The sequence below is a fragment of the Dromiciops gliroides genome, chromosome 4 (assembly GCF_019393635.1).
Source record: "Dromiciops gliroides isolate mDroGli1 chromosome 4, mDroGli1.pri, whole genome shotgun sequence".
NCBI classification, from domain to species: domain Eukaryota; kingdom Metazoa; phylum Chordata; class Mammalia; order Microbiotheria; family Microbiotheriidae; genus Dromiciops; species Dromiciops gliroides.
Window position 1 is genome coordinate 201,609,856 of NC_057864.1, and position 25,907 is coordinate 201,635,762.

General features: G+C 44.9%; 1 protein-coding gene across 3 annotated transcripts in view; it reads left to right on the top strand.

Annotated features, from left to right (window-relative positions):
- Window positions 1–25,192, top strand: part of CDC42EP4 (CDC42 effector protein 4) — a 30,035-nt gene extending 4,843 nt beyond the window's left edge. For all 3 annotated transcript variants that reach the window (XM_044005156.1, XM_044005157.1, XM_044005158.1), the window contains exon 2: window positions 21,365–25,192. In XM_044005156.1, coding sequence (XP_043861091.1) covers window positions 21,480–22,544 — 1,065 coding nt within the window. In that variant the 5' untranslated portion in view covers window positions 21,365–21,479 and the 3' untranslated portion in view covers window positions 22,545–25,192. The remainder of the gene's footprint in view (window positions 1–21,364) is intronic.
- Window positions 25,193–25,907: the final 715 nt, after the last annotated feature.

Sequence of the window (25,907 nt, forward strand, 5' to 3'; positions counted from 1 at the left end):
TAGAGGTAATAAGGACCAGAACTAAGGTTAGGACCATGTGAGTGGAGAGAAGGGGATTAACAGGAGAGATAATGTGAAGGTAAAATTGACAAGATTTGGCAACAGGTAGGGTATGTTGGATAAGGAAGGGAGAGTTAGGAGTCAAGAATAACTTAGAGGTCTCTGAGGTGACTAGAGAGCTGTGTATTTCTATAGATATATGTAGAGAGCTGTATTTGCATAGGAAAGTTTTAAGGAGGGATGTGTATTAGAAGTGTTTTGTCTATGTTGAGTTTGAGATGCCTATGGGTCATCCAGTTTGGAATGTCCACTAGGCAGTTGGTGATTTAGGGGCTGAAGTTCAGGAAGTAGACCAGGGCTGATCTTCCCAAATCTATGTAGATTTGGGAAATTTTCTCCATATCACTCATAGGAGTTGATAAGGTCAACTAGAGATATTATAGAGAGAAAAGAGAGGAGGGAAGGTCCAGGAAAGAGCCTTGAGATAAACCGATGCGGGGGTGGGGGGGGGCACCTATAGATGCTTTTTCCAAGTGGGAAGTGGAAAAATCAAGAACTGTTCAGTCATTCAGTAGGCATTTACTAAGTTTCTACTATGTGTGTCAAGCACTGTGCTAAGCAGTGAAGATTCAAAGAAACAAGGAAAGGCAAAATACCTTGCCTTTCAAGGAACTCATAATCTAATGGGGTATGGAAGGGAGATAACTTGAAATATGTATATACAATCAAAATATAGACAGGATAAATTGGAAATAATCAAGGGAAGGCATTAGCAATCAAGGGAGAATCAGGAAAGGCTTCTTGTAGAAGATGGGAGGAAGGAAACCAGGGCACCTGGCAGAGATGAGGCAGGAAAGCTTTCAGGGTATGGGGGCCAGCCAGTGAAAATGCCAGGAGTCCAGAGATGGAGTGTCTAATTCAAAGAACAGCAGCAAGGAGGTCAAGATCACTAGGTTGCCAGTACATGGGGGTGATTAAGGTTAATCAGACTAGAAAGGTGGGAGGAACCCCATTGTGAAGGATTTTGAATGCCACAGAATTTTATAATTGATCATGGAAGTGATAGGGAACCACTGCAGTTTATTGAATGGGGAGAGCTCTTGTAGAGAGAAAAGAAGAGAGGGGCAAAGTCCAGGAAAGAGCCTTGGGGTATACCGGTAATTGAGAGTTACAGTTACAGATACTTTCCTGGTGAAAGGTGGGATGAAAACTTCAAGGTCACTGGTTCAGGTGAATCAAATCCACAAGCCCAGCAAACATTTATTAAATATGTGCTTTGCTCAGGGCCCTGCCCAGGTTTGCTTTAGCATGGTTTTACTTTGCATGTATAGGATTTAGCCTTTAGACCACAAGGGCACTTATATCTAGTCTCCATCCCTCTTTTTTCTGATAAAGAAAGTGAGTCCCATACAGAAACAAAAGGACCTAGCCAGAGTTACAGAGCCAGTATATGGGAAAGCCAAGAGCTGGTTTGTGGAAAAGTCAGGATTCAAATCCAGGCCCTTGGATTCCAAAACCAGTTCTGGAAAAGGGAAAGTCTGCTGTAGGTGTGGTTTGGGTTGGGAGATAGTTGGTGTGGACAGACAGTGGCCTTCTTTTGTTGAGAATGGCCTCTTTTTTTTCCTCTTCTGGCAGAAGTTGGTGAAACTTTCTTCAGGGCTGGGTGGGGGAACTTCTGTCACCCAAGGAATGAAGCCTGGAGAGATGCCAGAGATAAAGCTTGGGGGTGGGGAAAGGCCTGGAAGTTGAGCAACCCAGGCCTGGAGGCCCAGAGAGATGACCTCCTACAGTTTGGATTCTGTGACCTGTGGACTAGAGAGGCTGGGCCCCGAGGAAAGCCAGAGGAGTCTTTAAGAATCTGGAAGGCTTCCTAGAGGTCACTGATTCCAGGCAGGACCCTGGAGCTGGGAATTCCTAACTCAGTCAGCTGGCCTAGAATGCTAGGAAGGGCCTAGATGGATAGTTGCAGATAGATTCCATTCTTTCTACTGCCTCTTTGTAAGTGAGACTTAGTTTTCATTGTCCTTACATATTAAGGAGTCCATGCTTTAAGCCCCAGTTTAAACTGTGCCTAGGCACTGAGTTAGCTGTGAACTTGCATTATCCCTCTGGGGACTTTGGACAACCAACCTTCCCAATAGCATTCATTGACTTCTGGGAATACTGTAGGAAGAGGAATAAGTAATTTTGTATTTATATCTGGTATGTACATAGTTATTTTCTGTTGTTTCCCCTCCCCACCCCCAATTAGATTGTGAGCTCCCTGAGGGCAAAGGCTCTTTTTTGCATCTCTCGTTTGTCTAGGCTTATCACAGTAGGTGCTTAAGAAGTATTTGTTGACTAGAGTGTTGGACTTGGTTGGAGTCTGAATTCATTTGAGCTTCAGACGCTTCCTAGCCATGGGATCTTGGGCAAGTGTGACTTCTCTCTGCCTCAGTTTCCTCCTTTACAAAATGGGGAGAATAATAACATCTACCTAACAGGCTTGTGAGGATCAAACAAAATAACCTATGTAAAGTGCTCTGCCAGCCCTTAAAGTGATATATAAAGGCTACCTACCACTGTCATCATCATCAAATAATAGGAATTATTAGTATGAGTTCTGCTTTATTGCTGGTATCTGAAACCTTTCTTTTTTTTTTTTTTAATTTTTTTCAGGGCAGTTGGGGTTAAGTGACTTGCCCAGGGTCACACAGCTAGTAAGTGTCAAGTGTCTGAGGCCGGATTTGAACTCAGGTTCTCCTGAATCCAGGGCCGGTGCTTTATCCACTGATCCACCTAGCCACCCCCTTTTTTAATTTTTTTTTTTGAAACGTTTCTTTTGAGAAACAGGAGCACTGGTAAGCCCTACCTTTCCTCGTTTCCCCCCCTCTTAATCTAAGATGGGGAGAAATTTTTTCAGAAGTCTACCTGACCTCCCCAGTCCATGGATGTGAAGAGGAGAGACCACATCACAGAGCCTTTCCAGATCAGCTCGTAGATTAGGAGCTCACAGAAAACTTAGAAGTCATCAGGTCCAAAGCCTTGATTTTATAGATGGGAAACAGACTCTGAGGTCAGGCCACTTGTCCCAAGGTCACACAGGAATTAAATGGTGGCACCAGGATTCCAATCCAAGTCTGTGTCTTAATTATCTGTGTATGCGCTATGTTTTTACCAAACCATAAGCTACCCATTCTGCTTTTGGGGTGCCCTAATTGTTAGAAATCTTCCCTGCCCCCACACCCCATGTCAAGCCTAGATTTGACTCTGCAGTCAGGGTAGATTGTTCCTAGTTTTATTTTCTGGGGTCTCACCCTTCTTCCACATTATAGCAACTCAAAGGTTGCTATTATAGCTTCCCTCAGTCTTCTCTTGTCTAGGCTAACTGGGCGCAATTCCTTCAAGCCATCATTGTATGTCATGATTTCTAGTACCCCCTAATGCTGGCCACTTGTTATAGCTTGCTGCTAGTAATGCCCCTCCTTAGAGCAGCTAGGTGGCACAGTGGATAAAGCAATCGGCCCTGGATTCAGGAGGACCAGAGTTCAAATCCCACCTCAGACACTTGACACTTACTAGCTGTGTGACCCTGGGCAGGTCACTTAACCCTCATTGACCCAGAAAAAAAAATGTAATTCCCCTCCTAAAAATGCCTCTGTAGTTGAACTATTTCAAATACCTACTAGCTGTGCGACCCAGCACTTAGTATACTGTCTAGTATATAGTGCTTAATAAATGCTTATTGACTGATTCGCCCCAGGCATATCACTTAATTTCTCTTAGCCTCAGTTTCCTCATCTGCAAAATGGTGATAATAAAGGAACCTTCCTCTCAAGGTTTTTGTTGTTGTTTTTTGGTGAGGCAGTTGGGGTTAAGTGACTTGCCCAGGGTTACAGAGCTAGCAAGTGTCTGAGGCTGGATTTGAACTCAGATCGTCCTGAATCCAGGGCCAGTGCCTTATCCACTACGCCACCTAGCAGCCCTCACATGCCCCTCCCCCCCCTTTTTTTTTGGTGAGGCAATTGGGGTTAAGTGACCTGCCCAGGGTCACACAGCTAGTAAGTGTCAAGGGTCTGAGGTCACATTTGAGCTCAGGTCCTCCTGAATCCAGGGCTGGTACCTTATCCACTGTGCCACCCAGCTGCCCCCTCTCAGGGTTTTTTTGAGGACCAAATGAGATATTATTTGAGAAGTGATTTGCCAGCTTTAAAGTGATATGTAAATGCTAGTTGTTCTTAATTACATTTTAAATGCATAAATTACATAGGATTGCAAAGGGAAAAAAATGTCTCTCAAAACTGAGTATACTATTTCCCAGGTCTTTCTAAAGAGAATCTAGCATTTTCCTTATTCTGGACTCTTTATATATTTTTTTTTGTTTGTTTTTTGTTTTTTAGTGAGGCAATTGGGGTTAAGTGACTTGCCCAGGGTCACACAGCTAGTGTGTGTTAAGTGTCCGAGGCTGGATCTGAACTCAGGTCCTCCTGACTCCAGGGCCGGTGCTCTATCCACTGCGCCACCTAGCTGCCCCTGGACTCTTTATATTAATTCAGCCAATGAGAGTATTTGATTTTTTAAAAAAATGTCACACTGTTGACTCATGTTGAGTTTATAGTCCAAAAAACCTCTAGATCTTTTTTTAATCATGAACTCTTTTGTAGCCTCCCCCAATCTTTTTCTTGAGCAGGTGTTATTTTTTTGGTTCAAATATAGGATTTGAAATTTAATAGGAATAAGTGTAATTTTATGAGATTCAGCCCATCATCCTAGAGAGTCTAGATTTTTTTTTTTTTTGGCTAATGATCCTATGATCTAATCTGTTTGCTGCTCCAAGCTTTGTGTCATCCCTAATTACGATTGGCTTGCCTTCAAGTCATTCATGAAAATATTGAAGAGGACATGGCCAAGGACGGAGCTTCCCTCTGATCCAGGGGTTTCTTTATCTTTTTTGTGTGTCTTGGCTCCCTTCTGCAGTCCAATGAGACCTATGCGCCCCTTCTCAGAAGAATGTTGTATTAAAGCACAAAATAGGAAATACAGTTGTCAGAGCATTTAAAAGCAAGTTTACAGCCCATAGATTAATGACCCCCCTGCTGGAGATATGGGCATCATTCCTTCATTCAGCCTTCTTGGTCATACTGTTCTAGGAAGACTAATTCATTTAATCCCGCCTGCAGGAATGAACTTGCTTTTCTGTCCTTGCGGTGGCATTTTAAAAAGCAAGTAATTCAACTCAGATAGACTTGGAAACATCTTCAGCTCCAGGACTTAACCTCCTCCTACCTTGGTCAGGAACAGGAAGGATTTAGCCCCTTGGTCACTGTCTGTGCTGTGTGAGACCTCCAGCCATCTCCTTTCCCCCTCCTGACTAGTGTACAGTCTGTGCTTGTCCTGTTCTGGGATGGGGTCAGCAGCTGGGTTACTTCTTTTTTTTTTTTTTTTTGGTGAGGCAATTGGGGTTAAGTGACTTGCCCAGGGTCACATAGCCAGTAAGTATTAAGTGTCTGAGGCTGGATTTGAACCCAGGTCCTCCTGAATCCAGGGCCGGTGCTCTATCCACTGCACCACCTAGCTGCCCCTGGGTTACTTCTAAGGATTTCAACCATGTGACCATGGACACAAACAAAGCTTAGTGGTTTATCCATCTATGATCTTTACAAGGTCCCTGACTTAGAGGTCATGTCATATCCTTTCCCTTTCATTCTGAAGGTAAAGCTTTCCCTTAGTACTTGACTTTGTCCTCCCCCAACATACCCCCACCCCCCACCCCAGCGTCATAGCTCCTTCAGCAGGGTGGTGCTGTTCCCGTCTACATGGCTAGTTGCCCTACTTCTGGCTTTTTCCACTAGGCTGGGCTCCTTCTCTCAGGGCATTTTCGTGACTTCACTCTCCCCCCACCCCTCCCCACCCCCCAGCCTATTGAATTGCCATGCCAGAAGTCTGAAGAGTTGGGAGTCCCGTTGGATCTGAGGCCAACACACCCCATTCTGCATTCACAGAATCTTAGAGCCAGAAATCATTTCATCCAGGACATAGTCCAACTTTTTTATCTTTGATAAATGCTCAGCTGACATCTGCTTGAATACCTCCAATGGTAGGACTCTTCCTACTTCCAGGGGCAGCCCATTCTTTTGTTGATATGAAAGGAAGTCTTTCCTCCTAACTACCTTTTCCTGACCTGCCTCACAGAGAAGTGCTGAGTGGTCCAGGAAATAAACTCGAAAGAAGATTCTCAGCTCTGTGGTGCCATTGTTATCTGGGATCTGCAAAAGGTGTGCTCCAGAACAGCCTCTTTTATCTGAAAGTCTGACTTCTAAGCCAGTGCTAGCTGCCCCTCTGCCTCTGCATTTGCACAGCCTCTCCCCTCATCCTGGAATTCATCCTGTCCTCACCACCAACTCTTAGAATCCCTGCATACCTTGAAGCATCAGATTAAATACCACTGATGACAGGAAGCCTAATTTTTCATACGCTTTTAAAAAAAATTTTGTGTGTGTGTGAGGCAATTGGGGTTAAGTGACTTGCCCAGAGTCACACAGCTAGTAAGTATTAAGTGTCTGATGCCAGATTTGAACTCGGGTCCTCCTGAATCCAGGGCCGGTGCTCTATCCACTGTGTCACCTAGCTTGCCCCTCTTACGCTTTTTAAAGTTTTTTTTTTGTTGTTGTTGTTTATTTTTTTTGGTGAGGTAGTTGAGGTTAAGTGACTTGCCCAGGATCACACAGCTAGTAAGTGTCAAGTTTCTGAGGCCGGATTTGAACTCAGGTCCTCCTTGAATCCAGGGCTGATGCTCTATCCACTTCGCCACCTAGCTGCCTCTTCATACACTTTATAATAATAATAACAATAACAACAATAATAATAGTTTAAAATACACTTTTTAATACAAAGAAAGACAAAAGATGTCTCTCCTTTCAAGGTGCTTATAATCTATGTACAAACAAGATCCAGACAGGATAAGCTGGAGATAACATTTCAGAATGTTTTTAAATGCATAAATAAAATAGGGTTGTGAGTACAGACATCCTTAGCAAAACAATTAAAAAAAAAAACATGTCTGTGGACCCTCCTCTCCCCTCCCCGACTCCAGGTTAAGACGAACAGCTCAAATCCTACCAAGTTGGAGAGGCCTCAAGTATAGGCCTAGCAAGAGCCTGAATGTCATCTGAGGTCGCTATAGCTAAATTCAGACTGGCTCATCACTAGGTTATTAATTATTTTTGGCTTTAGCAACTCATAGAGGGATTATGATCTGTATCAGCTCCTTGAAATCTTTGATTCTTGAAAGTGTTCAAGAGAACACAGTAATGATCAAAGGTTGTGGTCTCCTGAGGTTGTGCCCATGTACTCTGGGGAAGCTAATCTAGCATTGTCCCATGAGAAGACCCTAGAAATGATCTCTCCCCCTTGGAACTGTCTGATCTAGTCCAAGCTCCATCGCTTCTTCTCTCCACCCCTCTCCCCTCCCTGTCCCCAAACTCCTTAGCTGAGACTTAGGACCAGAGTGGGGACGTTTGAGAAAACTACGGAATAGGTAGGCCCTTTGAGGTGCAGACCTGGGTCACACTGTCCATGATGCTTATTGCGGAGCTGGCCAACATGTAGGGATTCATCAGCCATATCAGGAGTGGGATATTATGGTGTCCGCAGGGGGAGCTTGAATATCTGTGTGACTGTGCAAGCCAGCCACGAACCCTGGTCTTAAGGGAAATGGTGTGCTTGGCCCAAAATAAAGCTGGTGGATCTGATTTCAGCGTGTTTTCCCTGAGTTTCTGGGTAGTAGGAGGAGCTGATTGGAGCAGAAAGATAGTCCTCACATCATTCTCAAGTTGGGGTGAGCCAGGCCCAGTACTGAATCTCTCTTGTCTCCTTCCCCTTTCCCTCTCTCTGTGTAAGTAAAAGCCTGACCTGTTGTGTTGTCTGGGAGATACAAGTGGGTGGAGAGAACTTCAGGAAGAGACATATAAACAAACGAGGTTGCCAGATGTCATTGAGTCACTGGTGCTCATCACCCTCATTCCTAAACAGTTTCCTGTCACCCCACACCACTTCTCTGTACTTACTCTTTCTTCCCCTTCCCCTGGATCCCTGAATGCCCTCCAAAGCCAGGAATCTTTCTCTGGAAGCTCTAACTTATTCCCACAACAGGTTGGTCTATTCCAAATTCTGGTTTTTATTTTATTTTAACTTCAACTTCTCTTTTTCCCAAATTGAGAATTCCAGGGGCTAAGCAATCTCTAACCATGGAGGAAGATGGGAGTAATGGTGTCAAAGGAAGGAATGAACAAGGAGGCTGTCATTAGCTTTGAGAAGAGGGAAGATTTCCTAGCAGTGGCGGCCCTTTCAGAGGGCCATGGGGATGTACCCTGTGGCCGGCCCTACAGGATAACTTGTACTTTCCCCAGAGATGAAGTGGAAGCAACAGTGATCTGGGCCCCTTAATAGTACAGGTAGGGATTTTTCCAGCCTGCTCCAGGGAGGGGTTGGTCCTAGGATGATTTTAACCAGAAAAACTGTTTAAATCCACCCCCATAGTGACAAAGGGGGAAAAAAACAACCCTAAAACTTTCGAGTCATAGGGCGTTTTCCCCAGCTCAGCTGAACTCCACTGGCTTTTCATTATTTGAAAAAAAAAAAAGTCCAGAAAGGAAAAAAGAAAGCAGAAGTGGTAGAGAAATTGTAGTATTGTTTCTCCCTCCCCTCCAGCTCTCTCTTGCTACCCCATCCAGAGCCAAACCCTGACTTGCTTGTGTTTCCTCCATAGGGGTAGGTTTGGAATGTATGAGGGGCTACTTACACTCAGGACCTTTGATCCCTTTTTTCTTCCTGGAAGAGGACATCCATAGAGCTTCGAGTTGATGACTTGGAGGCATCAGATGTTTCTATAGCAATCTGGCCCTTGCAGCTGCAGCTGAAGGGGCTAGAGACTTTGGCCAGGCCAGCTGGGAGGGACGGAGGATGGGCTGCTAATTTGGGAAGGCTGATCTAGCACTTTCCCGTGAGAAGATCCTAGAACTGGAATAGCCCTTTGAAATGATCCAATCTAGCCCAGTCTTTTTCCCTTCCTAGCCCCCTTAGATCTCCTTAATTAGAACTTAGGGAAGTTTGAAAGGTTTTGCCCATCCATACTCAGATTGCTCAGTGGGGGCAAGAAGTGATTCCTGCAAGGGATGGGAAAATAAGCATTTCTTAAGTTCATACTGTGTCTGAGCATTTCACAACTATTATCTCGTTTGATCCTTGAAACAACCTTAGGAGGTAGGTGTTATTATGATCCCCAATTTACAGTTGAGGAAACTGAGGTAGACAGCCAGTGAAGTGGCTGGTCCTGAGTGACACAGCTAGTAAGAGAGGTTGAATTATCTGATCTCAGAAGCTTTCCTATAAAGGAAGAAATAAAAGCAGAATTGTAGGTGAGGGATCTCCTATTCTATGGTTCTGTCCTGGAACTGCAGGTGGGTTAGTGGAGTGACAGGTAGTGTGATAAAAAAGATTGCTGGACTGGCGATATGAAGGACCTGGGTTTGACTCCCAGCCCAGGCACTTATTCTATAACCACAGGCAAGTCCGTAAACTGTTGCTCAGTCATTTCAGCCGTAGCTGACCCTCTGTGACCCCATTTGGGGTTTTTTTGGCAGAGATACTGGAGTGGTTTGCCATTTCCTTCTCCAGCTCCTTTGACAGATGAGGAAACTGAGGCAAACAGAGTGAAATGACTTGCCCACGTTCACCCAGCTAGTAAGTGTCTGAGGCCAGATTTGAACTAAGGAAGATGAATCCCCTTGGTACTCTATACACCTAGCTGCCCACAATCAGCCTCAGTTTTCTTATCTCTAAATTGGTCAATAGTAACATTTTATAAGCATCTACCTCACAGAGTTGTAGGTCTTAACCTGGGCTCTATGAAGTTAAAAAAAAATGTGATGCCTTTTTTGGGGGGTAGAATTGGATTTCTTTGTAATCCTATGTCTCATTTCTGCATTTGAAAACCTTTCTGAGAAATTCATAAGCTTTTACCAGACCTTGGGTCCATGATGCAGCATTAAATAAACACGGCACAGCAATTAGAGGTTATTTTGTCCAACCCCTACGTGTAACAGGTGAGACAACCAAAGCCCAGAGAGGAAGTGATTTGTCCCAGTTGTCATTGCTGTTTCTATCTCTGCTTTAGGGAAACAACTGCCTTCTCCCACCCAGGAACTGCAAGGGAGCAGTGTCTTCAGCCAGTCCTTCTCAATACTCTCAGTAGGAATGGAATTCTACAATAGGCATCCTAAGGGAGATTCAGCCATGGGTTGTAGGCAGTCTCTCCTGCACAATCATTCCTTTATAAGTGGCATTAGATCTTATAAGAGAAGGAGAAGATACTGGATAACTAACCATCCAGCAGTTTGAAGATGGGATTCCTGGATTCCTGCAAGAGGTGGGAGGTTGGGCTTTCTGGCTTCTGGGGTCCCTTCCAACTCTCATTCTTTTTAAGACACAGGAAAGAAGCAGATCTCCTTTGGAGCAGTTGGAGTATTTAGTTTCTCTTGTTCAGTCTGGTAGGTGGAATCAGGATGCAGCTGTTGGTCCTGGTTTTGTTTGTTTGGTTTTGGTGGGAGACACCTAAACTCCCTTCTTTTCTGGACAGGAAAGTTATAGATCATGAAATTGAAGAGCTAATCCAACTGCCTTCATCTTATTTTTTAAAATTAAGTGTTATTGTTGTTGTTTGTCCTTCATTCTTTTTTTTTTTTTTTTTGGTGAGACAATTGGGGTTAAGTGACTTGCCCAGGATCACACAGCTAGTAAGTGTTAAGTGTCTAAGGCCAGATTTGAACTCAGGTCTTCCTGACTCCAGGGCACATACTCCATTCACTGTGCTTTTTATTTTAAAGAACAATTTCCAGGCAATGCAAGGTTCTATGTAACTTGGAAAGACCATTGGGTTTGTAGTGGGAGGCCATTGGTTTGAAGCTCTGTCTGAAATTTATAACTTTTGTGACTTTGGGTAAGTCACTTACCTCTCTGGGTCTCGGTTTTCTTTTTCTTTCTTTTTTTTTTGCGGGGGAAATGGGGGTTAAGTGACTTGCCCAGGGTCACACAGCTAGTAAGTGTCAAGTGTCTGAGGCCAAATTTGAACTCAAATCCTCCTGAATCCAGGGCCAGTGCTTTATCCACTGTGCCACCTACCACCCCCTTCGGTTTTCTTATCTGAAAAATGAGGGATTAGACTGGATGATCTCTAAGGTCTCTTCCTGCTCTCAATCCTATGAATAAAATATACCTGTCACAAGATAGTTTCTTGAGTTTGGGTGAAGAAAAAAGATAAAAAAAGATAAAAGAAGGGGTTCCCTGATGTTCTGGGGTTGAGAGAGAGATTGACAGCTCATTGCTGAACACCTATGAGTACCCAGCACTTCTAGCATTGCTGAGTTTCTGGGGCTCTCTTGAAATGCTTCTCAAGTTAAAAAGCCTTTTCCTAATGCCTTTCTTTTCTAGGCAAAGACCAAGTAGTTCTAACACTTGGCTAATGTTGATGAGCATCCTAGAACTCTTATTTGCTAGAATCACACTGTGGGATGGGCTGGTGTGTCCTTTCCGGCATCAAGATTGGCAGGACTGGTGCCGGATGCTATGATCAGTAGAAATGCCCTTCCTCAAACCCATGACTGAGTTCTGAGACTAGCCCTAGAACTCTGAAGAAGCACCCTCCCCAGCAGCCTTCCCCCTTTCCCCCCGAGCATATTCTAGGATGGAGATTCTTGCTTGGTGCCCTCAAAGGCAGTCTTAACCAATCACTCAGCATCACTATTTGACTTTAGAGATTCTTTTGTTTGATCTGGAAGCTGCCAAGTTTTTGTTTTCTCCCCATTCTCCTACCCCCTATTGGAGATAGACTGGAGTAGTGAATGATGTTGAGAAAATCATTCCTTTTTCTCTGGGAGACCACAACTCTAGGTTCTCAGTCAGGGAAATGTAGTGATAGCCTTATTTCTGAATAGGGAGCATGGAAATACCATAGGATTTTGGAAATCCTTCTCATACATAGCTCTTGGGCTCAGTGGATAGAGTGTTGAGCCTGGACTCAGACTCATCTTCCCAAGTTCAAATCCAGCCTCAGACACTTCCCAGCTGGGTGACCTTGGGCGAGTCATTTAACCCTGTTTGCTTTAGTTTCCTCATCTGCAAAATGAGCTGGGGAAGGAAATGGCAAACCACTCTAGTATCTGTGCCACAACTGAACAACAAAAACTCACTACTCTACTAAATGATGTGATCTGGGCAAGTTGTTTGTTTTCTCTGGACTTCAGGGGATTAGACAAGATTATTATTAATAGTACCAGAAAATCTAAATCAGAAGGATTGTAGAGGCCATTTAGCAAGTCATCATCCATTCATTGTTTGAAGATTTCCAGTTGAAAGGGAAATTCACAATACCTCACCTCACCCCAAGACACCCACTTTTGGACAGCTCTGATTGTCAAAAAAAAATTGTTTTCCTTAATGTCAAGCCAAAATTTGGCTCTTTGCAACTATAGCTCAGAGATTTCTGAAATCTTTTCCCTCACAATAGCACTGTGGGGGTAGGTAATGCAAATATTTCCATCCCCTCTTTTGGTAAATGAGGGAATGAACTGTGGGAAAGGAAAGGGGAAGATTAGATTTGTCCCTAGCATTCCAGCAAATAAGGGCTTATGTGAAAGGCTTATATTGAGTATGGACTTTTGTCAAAGGCTGGGACCCCACAGGAGTATTTGGTGTCTTCTTTATCTCGAGGGATATTAAATGGGAATTGACTTAGCACCCAGGGAAATACTGGTCTTCTGAGATATCTACCATCCTTTCCTTTAACCCTGCCTTGGAAGAAAGGTTTGGTTCCAGAGCCAGGCCAGTGGGGAGTGATCCTCTCTGAGTCTGTTTTAGCTGCTTCCCCAAAGCTGAGTCACAGCAAGGATGCCTCAGAAAGCCATTGATCCCTTCTCATAGGCTCCTTTTCAGGGCTGGCCCCCTAAATTCTGCCCTGCCCACAGAATCTGGCAACCTTGAGCCTGAGGGAGGGAGGGAGGGAGGGAGGGAGTGACCGGAAGTTCCATTGCAAGCTTGTGATAGGGACTTCAGTTCCTCTAAGACTCTTCTTTAGCCCTGCCCCAAACCACTATCTCTCTCCCAGAGAAGCAAAGGCTACTGAGTCGGTGGTTGAGGTGGCTTCCCCAGATGTGGAATGGCTTCAAATCGCGTGGTAGGTAAATCTGTTTCTCCCATTCCTGTGGCAGCCCCTGCTCTTGAAGTAGACTCATTCTGTCCCGCCCGTTTCCACTTCTAGAACCTTGGTCTTGCTTCTAGAACTAAGCTTTCTGCCCCAGGAGAGCACAGACCTCTCTCCGGAGGGTAGGGAAATAAATGATTATAGTCACCTGCTCTGGGGTGGAGGCTCTTGCCTTGCTTAGCACCCTCAAGGGTAGACTTAACCAATAACCCAATCTCACTAATTAATTTGAGCAGTTCTTTTACTTAATCTGGAAGCCACCCAGCTTTTGTGCTCTTCTTCCTGCCATTTGAGATAGATTGGAGTAATGAATGGTTTTAAGTAAAGCATCCTCTTTTCTCCAGGAGGCCACAACCCTAGGTTCTCAAGCAGGGAAATACATGCCCTACCTCGCTACCTTCTCCAGGTTCCTCTTACTCTCTGCTCCACATTCTTTATCCCATGAAGTTCTCCGGAGAATACTGTGTAAGAAGTTGAGAGTCTTATAGTTAGATGTTTGCATGAACTGACTTCAAAAGGAGACCAGGAGGATGGAGGTCATGCCCTTTGAGAACTGATTGAGAAAACTAGGGTTGTTTAGCCTGGAGGAGGAGAGATGGTTTGGCATTGGGAACATGCTGGCTGTCTTAAAATATTTGCAAAAGGAGCTGGAGATTTGTTATGCTTGGTCCCAAAAGGCAAATCTAAGAGAAATGGGCAGTGTGACCCTGGGCAAGTCACTTAACCCTCATTGCCCCACCAAAAAAAAAATACATATAAGAGAAATGGGCAGAAGTGGTGGAACGTTAGGATTGAAGTAAGAAAAGGTTTCCCTAACATCTGGAGCTAAACCAAAAGTGAAGTGGATTGCCTTGGGAAATTTACGGGTTTCCCTTTGCTAGGGGCCTCTGAGCTGATCTGGAAGACCAAGATGAGTCATCCCCAGTGAGGATATGGTGGAAGGGTGATGGTGGAAATAGAGAAGAGGAGTCCTTTGTAAATCTGGGAGTGGGGGGAATAGACGGGATGACATGGGTAGGAAGCCACTCTCCCTATGGAGGTAGCACAGCTGCTTCTTCAGACGTTGTATCCTCTCTTGGGCCGGTTGGTTTCTCTTTTCTCAGGGCATGGCACATAGTAAGTTCTTAATACAGTCTTATTTAGTTAAATTGAAAAGAACTCTGGTGGGGTTAGAAATTCCAACTGTTGTACTGTAATCTAAAGCAACTGAATTAGTCTGGATTAGTCTCCAGAAAGACTACCTAGCTTCAACCCCTCTTTCCTTCTTTTGTATTCGTTTGGCTTTATATACTTGTGCTTGTATGCTTTGGGGGGCATATGCCACATTCCAGATGCCCTTTGAGGGCTGAGTACCCTCCTACCTTTAGACTGGCTCAAAGTACCCAGGGATGAGAATTTGTACATGGAGGACAGTCATACATTGTATTAACTGACAGCTTAGAACCACAGAATCTAAATGCTAGAATGTCAGTGCTAGAAAAACCTTGAAGCTCTCTAAGCCCTCAGGGGTTCTTAACCTTTTTTGTTGTCATCAAGAAACGCAGGAATCTCTGCTCAGAATAATGTTTGTTATCCACATTTCATAATCAAAGGAAATGCTAAGTTTCAATTAGAGGTTAAAAATAAAGATGTAATTGGAGTAGTGAGAAATGGAGTAATTTTTTGCATCCAAGGTTACTGACCCTCTGAAATCCATTCATGGAACCCTTGGGTGGTCTGTGGACCCTGGGTTAGGAGCCTCTGCTGGCATGGAGTTCTTCATTTTATAGATGGGAAAACTGAGACCCAGGTAGGGGAAGTGACTCAAATGAAATAAGTAAAACCCTTTGCAAACCTCAAAAGTACTATGGAAATGTTAGCTATCATTGCTTTTATAAGAATAATAACACAAATGAAATGACTGAAGAACAAATTATTGTTACCCAGGACTATACAAGTATTGGAGCAGCTAGGTGACACAGTACATAGAGAGTGCCCAGCTTGGAGTCAGGAAGATGAGTCTTCCTGAGTTGAAATCTGGCCTTACCAGCTAGGTGACCCTGGGCAAGCCATTTAACCCTGTTTGCCTCAGTTTCCTCATCTGTAAAATGAACTGCAGAGGGAACAACTCTAGGATCTCTTCCATGAAAACCCCAAATGGGAATGTGAAGAGTCGGACACGACTGAAAACAACTGAACAACATATAAGGATTAAATAAGAAAGTTAAACTAGTACTCAAGCCCAAGTGTTCTGATTCCAAATCGAATGCTTTTTTTTTTCACTATATCACAAGGCTGTTACTATCTTCCTGGAGGACAGAGACTCAAAACAACACGGTACCAGGGAGAAGGACTGCAGGGAATTCAGCAGGATCTGGGTTCTACTCTGAGTTCTGACCCTAGCTGGTGGCATGATTTTTGGCAGGTCGCTTTCATTCCCTGTTAATATGAAAGGTTGCGGTTGACGTTTAAACTAGAGGATCTCTAGAAAGTCCCTCCAGAAGTGACATTCTGGGACTCTATGAACAGGAGCCAGGGATCCTGATTTGCACAACAGGCTTAAACAAATAGCTCCTTCTATATTTGCCCCCCAACCCTCTCACAATAACTGCTTGGGAAGAGGATGATCTGAGAAATCGTAACAGCTCAAGGCTGGGTTTTTCTACTCAAATACCTAGCCATCTTTTTTTTTTTTTTTTGAGGTCAGGTCTAACTTCCTTCCTCCTCCTGACAGAAGCTCCTTTATCTATCTGCCTTTCCGCAAGTGTGGGCTGGGAGCCACAAATAACCCATAAGGGACCTCCAGGAGAAGCTTTAGTGGACCTTTCTTGGTACTGATAATAGAAGTTGCAAGCCATGGCCCTTGGATGAGTGTGGAGAAGGGAACCAGCCCTGCAGCTGGAAACTTTTAATTTCTCCAGCCCTTAACTCCAAACCTTGGGTTACTCAGCAAGTTTTAGGTTCCCCGAGGTGTGGAGGTGGAAGTTAAATGCCAGAGAGTAATAATGTACTTTGAGTTGGTTGGGAGTGAAGGAAGGCTGACTTTTCTGGGGCTCGTGGAATCATAGTTTTGGAGCCGGAAGCTATCTAGTCCAACCTTCTCATTTTACAGATGAAGAAAGTGAGGCTCAGAGAGTGACTTGCCCTTGGTCACAGAGCTGGTAAGCATCCAAGGCAGAATCTGAACCCATTCTTAATTCCTAAATCTAGCACTTTAACCATTACATTACATTACATTACATTACCCATTACAGGGATCCTTTCCAGGAGAACAATGCCCCTGGAATAATTAGGCATTGTCCTCTTCTCCTACTTGATCACTTCCTTTCTTTTTCATCTCCGTGTGTGTGTGTGTGTGTGTGTGTGTGTGTGTGTGTGTTTATCTTAGAACAGTATTCTCAAGATCATATGGGTTTTAAGTACGCTTTGGGAATCAGGCTCCTAGTCCTGGGTGGGTGACAAAAGAGGCATCAGAGTACAATGTGGACACCTTGCCCTGCCTGGATTATCCAGGTAGGAGCTTGAATTGTGGGCATAGCAGATCCATCTGAGTGATTGCCAGTCTCATCTCTCCTTGTTTACCCTACCTTTCCCTTTTCATCTTTACCCCAATTAGCCATGCTGCCCACTCAGATTCGGATCTGAGTCCTTGGTCTATAAGGAGAGGAGGTACAGACAGCAGCCAGGAGGGAGGAAGCTGCCAGACTGATTGTTGGCTCTAGTTATATGAGAGAGATTGTTTAGAGCAGGACTTTAAAAAAATTAATGTTTTTTTTAAATGAGTTTTTATTGATATCTTTTTTTTATAACACTGTAGTTTCCACCAGTATGCCTTCTCTTCCCCTCACAGAGAGGCATCATATATAATAAATAGTATTTTTCTTTTTGTGGGGGGTGGGTGAGGCAATTGGGGTTAAGTGACTTGCCCAGGGACACACAGCTACTATCAAGTGTCTGAGGCTGGATTAAAGACCAGAAACGAATAGGAAAAAAGCAGCATCCAAATGATCTGAAAATCTATTCAATGTACAACCTTGTGCCCCTCCTGCCTCAGCAAAGGGGTGGGGTGGCAGTGTCTTCTCATTTTCTTTCTTTGCAGCGTGTTACTTCATTATTATTTTGTTACATTCATTTTTGATTTCTTTGGGTGGTGATTCTTTCTGTTTATATCATTGTAGTCATTGTGTTTATTTTTGCCTCAACTAGAGAAAGGGGTTCTTAAAAACTATATTTCATTATAACTGGTTTCCTTTGTAATTGTATATCTTTTATTTTAAGCACTTAAAAAACATCATTCTGAAAAAATTTCCAAAGAGGTCCATGACCCAGAAATGTTTAAGAATCCCTGGTTAACAGACTAGAAGAGGAGAATTTTGTGACTAGCTTTTGCAAACAGGAAAGGAGGAACTAAGGAACCTTGGAGGTGAAAGCAGGGAAGGAGCCAGACCAGGTAATTAATTGGCACAGTGGCAAGAATGCTGAACTGGGCTCCAAGGATCAGCACAGCCTCCTTGAACAAGTCATGCATCCTCTTCTAATAAAGATTTTTTTTTTCATTTGTTGAACAGGGATAATACCTTCCCTGCTGTTTCTCAGGGTTGGTGCAAACACTAAAATTATATTTTAAAAATAGCTGCTTCGGGGGCAGCTAGATGGCGCAGTGGATAGAGCACCGGCCCTGGATTCAGGAGGACCTGAGTTCAAATCCGGCCTCAGACACTTAACACTTACTAGCTGTGTGACCCTGGGCAAGTCACTTAACCCCAATTGCCTCACTAAAAAACAAAAAACAAAAACAAAAAAATAAAAATAGCTGCTTCCCAATATCCTATCAATACCCTCTGCATTCAACCTCATAGAACCAGGTCCTGTAAAGACAGAGCTGCTGAGAACTGCAGATTGGATAGTTGTTGATTTGATGGAGCATGGGACCTGGCTTTCATTTCATTGTGGCCAGAACAGCTTCTCGCCCATTCTAATGCTAAGCTAATGCTTAATGCCCTTTGTTAACCCTGATTTACCAAGTCCTTCTGCTGAACATTTTGGACAAACTGGGGGGTTGGGGGGGACAGACACTGGCTTGGCGATTAGGCGGTTGTTCAGTCCCAGCCTGTATACTCTGAAAATGCCAATGGCTGTGGATGGGGAGCGGGGAGGACTATTGGTAAGAAAATGACAAGAGAAGGACCTTAAAGAGAGTGACTTTAGTGTCTTACACTCTCCTCTAACCACTTCTATCAGTTCTGGAGGCCTATCATCCTGTCAGAGCACATCAGGATTCTGGAAGAGCTAGAGAGGAGATATAGCCTTTAGGAAGCAGACAAATCTCCATCTTGCCAATGGCACTTCTTCCCATGGATGATCTAATTCTTCTTTTCTGGCTTCTTCCTCCCAGAAGCCTTCAAAACTAAATTCAGAAAGACATTAGCAAATCAATAAGCTTTTGGGACAGTGTTTGTTTGAGTTTCTGGTTTCCTTATCAAGTCTCATAGCCCAGGTATTATTTATATCTATCCCCAACACCAGAATTTTGCAGTCCCTTGTTAAAAAAAAAAGATCAACCAGGGTAAACTTGAAATCTGTAGTTTTATAGCATAAGCGTCAAAATAAACATCATTCCTTTGAAAACAACAAGGGCGATTATCCCAGTGTCGTGGGTAATCATCCCACAATACTGTTCAAAGCAAATGCACATTAACAATACAAAGCAACACAAAAGGCAATCCTAACACACAGCATCACTAAATGGGGTGCTTCTAAATTACATGCAGGCCCTAACACACATCCATAGTACATAAGGAAGTCATCAGTAGCAACAAAACAAAGCGAACTAGCTATAGCATTACAACAAATATAACTATTAAACATGAGTATAACTCTTAATGTATAATAATAATAATAATAATAGATAACATTTACATAGCACTTTAAGGTTTGCAAAGTGTTTTTACAGGTATTATTTCTTTGATTCCCATATTTCACATCCTTCCCCAATGCTGGTCCCCTTCTTCCATTGATGAGTTTCTTTTACGACCTCCATTTTGTAGACCTTGATACCACATCCCCTCTCTCCCACCTCATTCCCCTCTTTTGTGTGTTGTGTTCCCTCGTTAGACTGTAAGCTGCCTGAGGACTGGGACTATGTTTTTGCTTCTTTTTGTATCCCCGGGACTTAGCACAGTATGTTGCACACAGTAAGGGCTTAATAAGTGCTTGTTGCCTTCAAATACACAAATAAACAAGTGGACAAAATAGTTCATAGCTGATAGATAGCTGTTGCTATGTATAGAATACTGCGTAACATGTCGGTAAGCAAATTTACATAAAAACAAGACATAAAATAAACATAATTCAAACATGAAGCAGTTAATGTGTATCAGCAAACTTACATGCAGGGTACCTTTACATGGGTTGTCTCTAGTATTGTTGCTTGGCTTGTAGGGATGACTGTGTCTTCTGTTTCACTTGTAACATCATAATTTAGGTCAGGGGTCATATGAGTCTAACTCTTTTGTGACCTGTTGGCTTCTCTGCCCTACCTTTCTAAGTTGGTTGAGGGTATGGGTCAGTCACCAGCTATAGACCTGCTTCGTAAACCTGAAGTTGTTAAAGGGTCAGGTTGGCTATCATTATTCTGATGTTCTGTAGGTTGTTTGTACCCGAGGGGTCTCCATAGCTATCTGTAGTTCTAAGTAAGATACAAGCTCCCTCTGGGTTCAGTATTCTCCTCTATTTTAACTGAGGTCCCCTTCAATTGGAGGGAAAAGAATTAGGTACCCAATGTTTCCTTCACTGGAGATATTTTAAGGGCCAATATCTGGTTCAGGTAATCATAAATGGTAGGTGGTCTCTTCTGCTCAAAGAAGGCTTCTGAGGTAAGTATCTATCACATCTCTAACTAACCATCAGAAAGTCCACCTAGATTTCCTATGGGAAATAAGTAATTGTGACTAATTGACTGGAGCTATTTGTAAACAGACAAGTTGCCTAGTCTCTCAACAATTTTGTAGAAGTTAGATTTCCATTGGTCTGCTGTCCCTGGAACACTGTGGTTTCTCAACAGAATTTTTCATTGCCTCTGGGCCCCCCAGACCCAAGAGGGAAATTGCTTAAAGAAAATTTAGGTTTGACTCATGTCTAGGAGTTTCCCCCAAAGGGAAAGGTATTTGGTGTGCAATTTAGATCATGTATAAGACCTTGCCTTTGGGGGGTAGGGGGGCAGGGCAATGAGGGTTAAGTGACTTGCCCAGGGTCACACAGCTAGTAAGTGTCAAGTGTCTGAGGTAAGATTTGAACTCAGGTCCCCCTGAATCCAGGGCCAGTGCTTTATCCACTTTGCCACCTAGCTGCCCCAATTCTTTCAGTTCTGACCCATAACTGAACCATTCAGTGACTTTTGCAGGAATTAGGTTAGGTATCATAAAGAACTTTCCAGAAGGTCAGGTTATCATCAAAAGAGTCAGGCTCTTTCTTAGACCTTGGACTCTATGACCTGCCCTTCCCTTCCCCCATCTCAAAAACCAGCTTTGTTGGGAGGTGGTAGAAGGGTGACTGCCAAACCAGAGTAGGGTCCACGTTTTAGTTTGTGGTATGGTGCGGTAGCAATGTGGGGGTGATGAAAGGGTCACTGGGCTTGGGAGTCCGAAAGACACGGGTTGGAGTTTTAGTTCTGTGTGACTGTGTTGTTCCCTTGGGTAAGTTATCTTAACTTCCTTAGGTCTCCATTTGCTTATCTTGTAAAAAAGAAAAATAATAATGAGGGAGAGTAGAAGGGATTGGGTGATTTCTAAGATCCTTCCCACTCTAATACTCTGTGATTATGTAAAAGTAGGAGAATTATAGATTCACTTCTCAGGGAAGCTGGCCAGTTGGGTGTCTGGAGTTCTTCTGGGTGTTCTCTTTTCTAAACCAGAATTGCTAATAGCCATTGGCCCTGAGTGATTAGAGGGAGGAATGGGTGGGGTAGATTGAGAAAGTCCATCTTTTGGACTCTCTTTATCTGTTCTATTCTTTGTAGCCAGGTTGAGAAAAGGGAGCTGAGTCTTAAAAGAGGGAAAAAAAACAAAACCCAAACCAATAACTCAGCAGATTTATTTGTATCTATATGCTGCTTTTCCAAACTGCATTAACCCTTTGTGTCCTGTTCTCCAGACCCTGCTACTGTATTCTCTTCAACATCCCATCCTCATCGTGATCTAGACTTGAGAGATCTATTCCTCCATCCTGCATTTGACCTTGGGAGGGCCTGCCTTCCTCACCCAGGAAGATGCCGATTCTCAAGCAGCTAGTGTCCAGCTCGGCCCACTCGAAGCGCCGTTCGCGAGTGGACCTCACAGCAGAGATGATCAGTGCTCCCCTGGGTGACTTCCGCCACACCATGCATGTGGGGCGCGCCGGGGATGCCTTTGGGGATACCTCCTTCCTCAACAGTAAGGCTGGGGAGCCAGACCCTGAGTCCCTCGAAGAGCAAGCGAGTGCTACCACCTCATCTAAACCCAGCCTCCTGTCTCGAAAGTTTCGGGGGAGCAAGAGGTCTCAGTCGGTGACACGGGGAGACCGACGGGACATGCTGGGCTCTCTGCGGGATTCTGCTCTCTTTGTGAAGAATGCCGTGTCCCTGCCACAGCTCAACGAGAAAGAGGCAGCGGAGAAGGGGTCTGGCAAGCTGCCCAAGAGCCTTTCGTCCAGTCCTGTGAAGAAGGCGGCCTCTGGAGGAGCAGAGGAGGAAGAGGTGGAGGAGGAAGGAGCGGCTGGGGAGAAGACACCCCGCCTGAATGGATCTGGGGGTGCCCACTCACCTGACCCCATCCTTGATGAGCGGGCCTTTGGGGACATCACAGACCTGCCTCACGTACCCAAGGCTGGCTATGGGTTGAAGCATGCAGAATCTATTATGTCCTTCCATATTGACCTGGGGCCCTCCATGCTGGGGGATGTCCTTAGCATCATGGACAAAGACGAGTGGGACCCAGAGGAAGAGGATGGTTGCCATGGTGATGAGGGCCCAAGCCACAGCAGCCAGCCCCCCCCCTCTGTCACTGTTCCTCTCCTACAGCAGGAAGGGAAGCCTGGTCCAGACTCACCGCTGCCACCTCCCTGCACCTTGGAGGACGAGAGTTGGGCAGCGGCAGCGCCCAGCCCGGCCTCTGCCCGAAGTGTGGGCAGTCATACCACAAGAGACAGTAGTTCCATCTCCAGCTGTGCCTCTGGAATCCTAGAGGACCGAAGCCCTGCACTCCACGGGCTTGAGAAGGCTAGGGTCCCACCTGCCCGACAGCCTAACAAAGAGTTCTCCTTTATGGACGAGGAAGAGGACGAGATCCGTGTGTGAAGGGGGCGGGTGGGGATGGTGTCCAGCAGCTCTGCACAACTGACTTATTTTTGTCCCCACTCCCTGTGACTTTCCACCTTTCTATGGGGCTCCCAGAGTCCAGATAGAAAATACCCATTGAAGGGTCCTTGGCAGGAAGTCTTAGTTACAGGAGACACCTCTGTAATTCATCTTTGCCTGTGAATAGAATGTTTGGTCCTCTTTGTGACTCCTTTTTCCTAGATGTGGGGTTTGGTGAAACCTGTGAGTCAAGCAACTCTGGGTTGGAGGGGGTGGGGATGGATTATTTACTTGACATCTATGGACGGCTTGCTCTTCCCCAAGACATCCAGGGGTCAGGAGTTGTTTTCTTGGCCAATAGACACTTCAACAATGAAGCAGGAATCCATTTTCCTCCTTTCTCTCTAGTCCCCTTCCCTCTTCCCAAATGAATACCAGATGTTAATCTGATTGCCTCTCCATGTTAAGCAATACCAGGGCAGCAGAGCCAGACCTCCATTTGATCTGTTTCTCTAGCACATAGTGTGTCTCTTTCTTTTTTCCCTTCCTGTTCCATGAGTGTCTCCCTCTCTCCTACTCTGTGTGGCTTCCTCTCCCCCACCCTTTATGTCTTTCTAAACTTCTCCCACCCCACGTTTTTCCATCCCCCTAGATTTTGACTTATGACTTTGTTCTCTGGCAACTAGCCATTGATGGAAAGAGGTTTGAGTGTGAAAGGAAGGAGTTGGCATTACACATGGTGCAGGTGGGAGGATGCTCTGAGAAGCACCCCCACGCCCCCATCTACCTATTCTTTGCCCATGTTTCTTTTTTCTTTTTTTTTGCAGGGCAATGGGGGTTAAATGACTTGCCCAGGGTCACACAGCTAGTAAGTGTCAAGTGTCTGAAGCCAGATTTGAACTCAAGTACTCCTGAATCCAGGGCTGGTGCTTTATCCATTGTGCCACCTAGGTGCCCCCCCAACCCCACCATGTTTCTTTTTTAATGGGCGTTTGGGATAGGGGAAAGTGTTGGGAAGAAAGCTATAAAGTTCTTGGAGCCTGATTGGGAAATGCTCCCCCTTCCATTCCCCCTCCTTTGGGAACTCTTGCTGCCCCCTTCTAAGAACAGAAGCTGGGAGGAGCTTGGGGCTCCCCCAAACAAGACTGGGGCTCCCTTTGTCTTGGAGGGTAAAGGGGCTTGGCTGTGGGGGGAAGGGAAGCGGCAGGTTTGGGAGCTGTAGTCAGTCCCTCCTCCTGCTGCTCCCCTCCCCCTCAACAATGCTCCATTCCTGCCTCCCAGAACCCCAGGCAGGAAGTCTGGGGCCCCTTGGAGTTAAACAGCACCAGGTGGCTGGGTTGGGGTAGTACATGTGGAAAATCTCCGCTCTCCCACAGCAGCCTCTAGGGCCCCTAGGTTGTGAGTCTGAAATGTAGTCTAGCTAAGTGGGAGCAGTGATAATAATAAAACCTGGGTCTGGGGTTCTCCCCAGTCCCTAAACACAGGGACCAGCTATTGGCTCAGCCTACCTTTTTTTTCCTTTCAAATAACGTGGGTGTAGTTTTTCTTTTTAATTTTAATCTACTTCCTTTGGGGGAAAAAAAGGCCTTTAATGGGGAGTAGGGTCCCTCCTAGATTTGCCTGTTCTCCTCTTCATTGACCTGCCCTATTCCCCTTCCTTCCTTAGGAGTTTCATTGAAATCCCAGCCCCCACTGTGGGCCACCCATCTCTTGGGCTGGTAGTGGGAAGCTTCCCATAGGTGGGCAGGTTGGACTCTCTCACTAGAGAGCTGTAAAGTGAGTCCTACTGTATTAGTTTGTCAGCCTTGCTCTGAGATTGAGGTTTCAGCACAGACTGACCTCAGAGGTCATTTAGTCTAATCATCCCTTAACAGGAACCTCCTCCACAATAGAACATCCCTGACAAGGGTTCCTCTAGCTCTAATTTAAAGACAACTTATTACCTCCCAGGGCAACTCATTTCATGTTGGCTTAGCTCCTTTAGGAAATGTTTCCTTATGTTGATCTACCACTTATATCCACTGGTCCTAGTTCTGCCTTTAAGGCCCCAAGAACAAATCTCCAGTTCTTCCTGCAGATACTTTAAGGCAGCTAACAGATTCCCAACCCCAAATCTCATCTCCAGCATAAACACCCCCACTTTCTTTAACTAGTCCTCCAAGAGGCTTGGCCTCTAGCTCTCCACTCACTCTTTTCTTTTCTCTGAAAACTACCCTGTTTGCCCTTCATCTCTCTCCTTGACATAGAGGCTTTGGGCAGGGTGAAAAACCCAAAGAATCAAATAAAACTATAGCCTAGGTCTGGAACTGAGGGTTAGAGGGGAGGTGAAAGGGAAGGGATAGAACAAGACTAAGACAACTAGTGACGAAGGTGACGGCAACTATAGAAAACACTAACTTAGTTCTTTAAAAGCACAGACTTGGATGATGTCCATGGCCAGTGACAGTTCAGAATCGGAAGGGGATAATAAGCCTATTGGGACAGGGTGAGGGGAATGGGGATGGACCCCACCCCTGTGTGGGCAGCACATGAAATGTTTACTGGTGATGATGTAGCACACACTAAAATGCATATTCTTTTTTTAATGAGGCCTATGGAAGACAGAGAGGAAACATTAAAAAATCCTTAGCGATGCTTGGCGTTTTCAACTTTGTGTGTTTATGTGTGTGTTGGGGAGGGTGGGGGTGTTGATGATGGGATAATGGGCCTAATTATGGATCTTTGCTATTAGTTCATTTCCTGTGAGGGACTGGGTCCTACTGGCTCCTTGGGCCCCTCTTCTCCCCTTTCCCCTAGACTAAATGCTCTTCAACTTCCTTGGAGAAGACCTACCAATTTGTTCCAATCTTGGACAGATGCCCTTCTTCTCTGGTCCTGTCTCCCTATCTGTAATATGAGGGGGTTGGTTTAGATCACTGGTCTGCAAAGTTAATGGAAAGGTCTTTGGGGGTGGGGAAGAGGGGATGGTAAGGCACATATTACAATCCACTATCTCACTGCTACCCCAACTAGCCAATCATAGGGCATTTCTCCAACACAGCCCCACCTTCTATTAATTTCCCTCAACACTCCCTAATGCTGGGACTGCCAACACTCCCTCCTTTAACTGGGCCCTTCTACACCCCGGTTCTCAGACCCTCAGGGCAGTTCTAATCTATCTGCTCCCAGGTAGCCATATTGCAGCAGTTGAGCAGGTGCCTTTGGGAAAATCTCCCCCGGGCTGTCTGGGGGGTGAGGGTAGGGAAGAAGGGGACAAGTTTTTATTAGGCACCTAGGGCACTGTGCTAAGCACTTTATAAATATCTCATTCAATCCCTACTACAACCCCATGGCACCTGTTCTTATTAAACCCATTTTACAGAA